General features: G+C 49.0%; 1 protein-coding gene across 1 annotated transcript; it reads right to left on the bottom strand.

Moving 5' to 3' along the window:
* Window positions 1-4,717: 4,717 nt before the first annotated feature.
* LOC145813580 (uncharacterized) lies at window positions 4,718-6,147 on the bottom strand. The gene is made up of 3 exons (XM_082909183.1): window positions 5,590-6,147; window positions 5,406-5,504; window positions 4,718-5,176 (listed from the first exon to the last, which is right to left on the bottom strand). Exons 1-3 carry the CDS (start codon window positions 6,115-6,117, stop codon window positions 4,892-4,894), a joined length of 912 nt encoding a protein of 303 aa, XP_082765309.1. The 5' UTR covers window positions 6,118-6,147; the 3' UTR covers window positions 4,718-4,891.
* Between the last annotated feature and the right edge of the window lie 414 nt (window positions 6,148-6,561).

Raw genomic sequence — 6,561 nt, 5'->3', positions numbered from 1 at the left:
AAAATATTTAGGTGGCGACTCTGTATCTGGCAAAGCAGTCCATGTTTGGCACTACTTTTTCAAAAATCTGTTTCTCAAAACGATTTGCCAGATTTGGACTCTTTGGTTCAGATTAAGAACCGTGACACAAATCGAGTCCGAACTGTAGCTTAGCGAGGTTCCCCCCCCTCCCGCGGGCCCGTTACAGTTTCTGGCGACTCCGCTGGGGAGTTTAGAGAGCTTGACTCGAACTCGTGATATCCTGTTTTGATTTCGCTTATGTGTTTCTTTACATTGCATGTGCATTGGTGCGCCTAGGAACATAGTGTTTGCCATCTGTCATTCCTGAACGGTTTGCCGGAGGCTTGTCTTGTCAAGACATGTCCATAAGGCTGACCGGCTATGGGCTCTGACAGTATGGGAACACAAACCCCGGTTTTTACCGGGGCACCCTTTTTGACCATTCGACCTAGTGCATATTCGGATCCATAGTGACCATTCCAAACTAGGACAGGTTGCTTACCCGATGCTAAGTTGTTTGAAACCGCTGTGTGCGTAGTGAAACCCTAGCTCCTGACAAAATAGGACAGGGAAACCCTACCCCAACATAGGGGTGTTTTGGCTCTCTTTACTTTCTATGTGCTTTTAGAGTGTATCTCTACAGGAATGCATATACCAGTTTGCACATTTGAGTATCGGGCCCGAAGGCGCCAGAATCAGTATTGTTGAGAATCAGTTATCAGGAATCAGTTATCCGCGGGTATCAGATTCAGTATTTTGGGAACAGAAATCTGGAAACAGTGATCAGCAGTAGGGTACAGTTGTTTGGCTACACCCGTGTTTGATCAGTTTGGGCTGAAATGCTGTCTGTTTTTCTTTCAGTTCAGAGAGTTGCAGAGTTGATACAGAACAGCCAGCGTCTCCCCTTTGCTGAGGCAAGATTTATGGCGACACAAAGTTCAGAAGAAATTGTGGTTATGACGGCTGCATTGGAGCAGGGAACCGCTCCGCAGAGTGAGACCGGCATCAGTATGTCATACCCGCCCAGGTCACCCGTTGTGCACCCGGTTTGGGCTCCCCAGTTATACCAGGCTCGTGAGCCCACCACCTTCGAATTAATAGGGATGATAGGCGATCTCCAAAGGTCTGTGGCAGACCTCGCCTATGGAATATCGACTTCACCTCCAGCGGTGCCGTATGCCGGGAATTTTGTACCACAGGAGCCCCCGCTACTGGGGCGGATTGTGATAGAGCTCAGCCAGCCAGAGGTGGCTTCCAGCTACAGCTGCGACATGCCAGCACCAACCCCGACCCTTGACCAGGCTGAGGCCAGAGGAAAAGACAAGGCAAAGATAGATGCCGACCCCATTGAGCAACTGTTGTGGGCAGTCGAGGCTCTGAAAGTCAGAGGGATGAACAAGCAACAAACGTCTGCAATAGTGACCAAAGCTGTGGATGATGCTTTCCCCACTCCGATCAAAGGCAGTTCAAGCCAGGCAGAAAACCGGGATGGGCCCCGTCATGCCCAGACAGTTCATGTAGTTCCCAACCCTGCACCGGGAAAGGTTCAAAAGGCCAAGGCCGCGCCAGCTGATCCTTTCGCCAGCGCATCTGGCAAGAATCCTCAAACTGCAAAGTACCTGCCCCGAGGGCGCAGGGTCTTTCACGACCTCCACATGCCTTTGTCTAGGGCATTGCTAATATTGGCGAAGAATGGGCATCTTAAGCCTTTAGAGCCCCGGCCACTCCCGAAGAATCTCCCCGCCACTCATGATGCTACCTTGTACTGCGCGTACCATCAACAGTCCGGTCACAGTACCGATGGATGTTCCCGCCTTCGTCATGAAGTGCAGGATTTGATTGATAACAAGGTTATCCTACCACCCACCTCGGGCAAGCCCGTCACCACTCAGTTGCTGGATTTCGAGGGCTCAGATACTGCAAGTATGTAAAGTGAACCGCCTGCGGGCAACATTTGGTGTATTTTTGAAGCGTCTGGCACGCATTTTTGATCATCGGTGAAACCGAGTTTTTGTAAATCCTGGCTTGGATATTGAGTCAGTCTTTTGTTTTGAGTCTGTCTCTTTGTCTTGAGTCAGTCTTTTTTGCTTAAGGGTCTGTCTTGTTGTATCGAGTCAGTCCCCGTTGTATATAATACCAGGTGATTCTGGGGTTGTTGTCCCGAACACCGTTTTGTTTTGTTATTATCTGTTTTTGTTTTGAGTCTGTTTCTGTCGAGGGGCCAGTTATACCAACAAAGCCGAATGAAACAGCTGTTGCTATCTCAAACTTCATGCTTGCTTTCAGCATAAGTGCCAGAGAATTTGATTGGGCTGACAGTACATCTCGCCTGCTCTCCTGCGCGCCAAACTCATTGCATTAACCTAAAATTTTCAAAAAACAAACCTTTTGAACACTGCGGTGATAAAAACAAAGAGGAAGGAATTCCTCGGGTTTTGCAAAATTTTGATCATTTTGAGAAAAAGAAAGGCGTGCTAAGCCTTTTTATGAATGAAACCATGCTTGTCGGCGTGAGTACTGAGAAGGATCCTGGCTTGATCCAGATTGGTTCCACACTATCTTCGGCGCGAGTGATTTGTCGCTTTCTTAAAAACTTTCAAAAGCAAATGTTTTACGCGGCCCTGCGAAGACCTGTGTGGAATCGCTCTTGAGATTGCGCAGCCTAGGATCGCTCTCAGCCTCAAGATTCAACCCGTTCAAACTTTGAACCCGTTCAGAATGTTCAAAAAATTCAACGGACAAACGCCATGAAAGGCCCGTGTGGCCAGTTTTGAAGTAGCCCTCGAGCAAGAGGCACCAAAGCCGAATCAGAAGGAGTAGATCTCGTCGGAAGAAGCTCGTAGAGCAACCGGGATGGATTCTCCGCAAATCAGTGCAACAGCCGTTCTCCTAGACACAGGGAGGCTTCAATTTCAAAAAAACCATTTGGCATGGACTTGCTACATTTTTACCCCTTTGAGAGGCTCGCTGGGCCGAAAACCCGGAAGGGCGGCCTAGGCAAAAGTTAGAGCAAGAGAAAAATACAAAAAAGAGAAAAATACAAAAAAAAAGAAGAAAAAGAACAAAAAAAAGAAAAAGAAATGAACAAAAGAAAATGAAAAGAAGCTCGCAAGGTCGAAAACCCGCATTGGGCGCCTTGGCAAAAGTAAGAGCTTAAGAAAAGTGAAGGTTAAAATACCCGAGTGTACCTTAACCGGAACTACGTAAGGCTTGATTCCCATGTTTGGGATACGTAGGCAACTTCATCATGAAGTCCAGCCCCCAACGCTTTCATAAGCGTCTCAGTCCATGCAATGGTTTCGATCTCATCTCAAAGTCCAGCCGCCAACACCCTCCAAAGGCGACTGTGTCCATATATTTGTTGTGACCGTCTTCGTCATCTCTGTGTCCAAGAGCTCGACCACCGCCAATGAAGACTGTCTGCGGATTGCTGCGGCACTATCCCAAACAAGGGGCAACTTTCCGTTGCCACCAGCCGCCGTGAGCCGCCATTCAAACTAGGGGCAACTTTCCGTTGCCTCCCACCCCCCTTCAAACCAGGGGCAATTTTCCATTGCCTCCGATCCGAGGTTGCGCATCTCGAAGGGTAAGTTCCATGCTTGTTCAGCATCAGCTGTTTGAAAAATAGTTTTTGAAAATTTTTACTGAGGTTGACTATTTTCTCGAAAACTATTCCATTTTCCAAAATCGGACCATTGTCTTGGACCCAAAAAAGGAAAATTTTCAGTGCTTGCTGCCTGACTTGCATGCTTTTCAAATCAAAAGTCGAACAAGTACGTTAATCCGACTCTCGTTTTGATCAAAACCGTTTTAGTAGAAGGCAAAAACGAAGGAATGGTTAAAATGATGAACTAGGGGCACAGTTGAGCCAGGCATTCTGTCTTTCCCCCGTTATCGACGTACTTGCCAGAAGAGCACTCTGCCCGCCAGAAGAAATAGCTGTGAGCTAACGGTCTTGAGCATGAACCCACACCGTTCTATTTATCCATCAATCACCCCGGGGAGGGATTGAAAAATGAGAGATATGAAGAATAGAGAGGTGTAAGTTGAGAGAAAAGTGAGGAAAAGGGTTTTGAGAGAAAATCCGAGCTTGAGAGTCGAGTGATGTAAGGATCACAAATCAGAAAGGGTGGGAAACAATACCCAGGTTGAACTGGCTCCTCATGGTCCGAGGTCCCCCATCTTCGCTAACGCGTCTGTATGTCGTGTCTTTTGTTTTGTATATCTCCACCTTTGTTTTAGGTCTTTTCCGAGCGTGTCTCGTTGTGTTTAGGTCGTGCACCTATATTTGAGTCCTCCCCGCTGTTTTCAGTTGTAGACTCGATATCCCGGTTTGAAAAACCCTCATTCGATTTCAAAAATCATTTATGCTCAGAATGCTGTGCCATTCTCTACATTTGAACGTGTTTCGACTCCAACCGGTTCCATCTTTGAGGTCCGTCCTGTTAGATTGGGCCGTTTGTTCAGAATTTGCCGTGTGCAGATTGAATCGAATGTTGTGTTATGAGCTGTGTGCAGATTAATCCCCAGTAAAGCAAGGGCTGTGTGTCCAGAATCAGGCAGTGGGTTGCTTGGGTTATTTTGCTGTTGGCTGTTTAAGTTATCTGATTATTACAGTGCAAGTGTTTAACTTTCAGACAGCTAATCAATTCCATTTACATTGAGGTGTAACATGATGAGATGCGATGCAATGCATGAAATGTGTCAATGTAAACACTTTTTCAGATAAAAGTCCGTTTCATTTCGTTATCTTTTCAAATGTACAAGTTTTGGAAACAAAATCTGCCTGCGGCAGTACAAGGTAATCTATCTACCAACCAAAAAGAAAAGTACAAGAAAGAAAAAAAAGATAGCAAAAATCTGCATCTGTGTCAAGCACTCCGAAGGGCCGTCAGTCTGTCCTGGTCCTCTTCCTGGACGAGGGTCCAGGAGCATCATCAGCGTCGTCGTCAGAGCCCGAGCTAGAACTGTCTCCGGTCTCCTCCTCCGATGACCCTGCCTCCGCCTCTGACTCCTCGTCGTCGTCATCGTCCGGGACTGGAGCTCGCGAGCTACTCCCGACGTGAGTACGCCCTCCCCTGGTACGGGGAAATATCCTGCCCTCCTCATCTCTCCTCCGAGCAGGGACAGAAGGTCTAGCTGGAGCACCTCCTGCCATGGGAATCTGGAAAGGAGGCTGAAAAGTGCACGAAAAGGGAAATGCATCAGTATACTGTGAGCAGTTTAGCAATGCAGAATGCAGAGTATGAGTACAATGTAAGAATGTCGTGGGCAGTTTAACGGTGCAGAATGCAGTGTATGCAGTGTTCAGATACTGTGAGATCAGTGTATCAGGTGTTGTGCCCTGCATCAGATTATGTAAAGCAGTGTATGGATGGTTTCAGGCCAGTGTCAGAAGGACATACCGGTATGCTGTAGACGGCTAGGAGGTCAAAAGTCCGCTGGAGCATCCCCATCATCGAGGCATTCATCGCCAACGACTGACGGGTGTACTCAGAAGAGGCCTGCAAAAGTATCAGATGCATCAATATTCTGTGGAATATCAATTAAACTGAATTGAATAACTGTACAAAATGCAGTAATACGTACCGGAGGTAAGTCGGGGACATCAATGAACTCGTGACCAGCCGGTGGAGGGGCGAAGGGGATCTGATAGGTCGACCCACCCTGCCCCTGGAAAGTCAATACAGCAGGCAGGGCAGGCCAGCCAACTCCTCGTCCTCCCCGCACTCCGCCCCTACCACAGACCCGGGCCCTCCCCGAAGATCCAGCCCCTGCTCCCGCTCCGGCCCCGGCCGCCGATGCTACAGGCCTGGCCCCCTCTCCTCGACGACCGCTCAGGGGGCGCATCAGGTACGTCCGTACGTACTCCTGATAGTCGCCGGTGCCTCGGAAGCCGGCCTCCTCCCAGCCGATGGAGTAATCATCCAGCTGCTCAGTGGTCAGCCCCTCGGTCTCCCTCATGTCTGCAGGAGGGGGAACCGGGACTATCTGCTCAGGTAACCCGCGGGTCTGGCGTAGAAAATGCTCCCCCAGGTACCAAGCCCGACAGACCGGGCCCTCTAGCAAGATCCGGAAACGCGAGGTCTCCTCAGCACCAGGGAACCGACCCCGCATCGCCGACGGCAAGGAGGCCCATGGCCGCCATGTGATCTGAAAGTGACAGACAGTTTGTTATCTACTTTTATTGAAACATGCAGTGGGAAAGCGAAGCTAAATGAACTGAAAGTAAAGCATACCTCCGCGGGGGTGATGGTGTCGAAATATCGGCGGAAGAAGCCGAATGTCTCCCGTGGTCGCCGGGTGCATCTCCCGTCGAAGCGACTCGAGAACAGGACAGCCGGAGGAGGCTCCGCGACTGGCACGGGGGCAAGCCTAGGAAAGTAGGCGTAAACCCACAGCTACAAAACAGATGTCAGTATGACTATCAGAAAAAGCAGAATACACAGAATAAAGCAGAAAGCGCAGAGCCGTGTGTTGTGCAGTGTATTGTGTGCAGTGTACAGTGTGAACAGTGTAAAGCAGAATGTATGTGTGTGCCGTGTGTACAGTATACAGCAA

This window comes from Camellia sinensis, chromosome 15, assembly GCF_055761805.1.
Source record: "Camellia sinensis isolate YWXY chromosome 15, ASM5576180v1, whole genome shotgun sequence".
NCBI classification, from domain to species: domain Eukaryota; kingdom Viridiplantae; phylum Streptophyta; class Magnoliopsida; order Ericales; family Theaceae; genus Camellia; species Camellia sinensis.
Note: the sequence above shows the minus strand (reverse complement) of the source record. Positions and strands in the feature narration are given on the sequence as shown.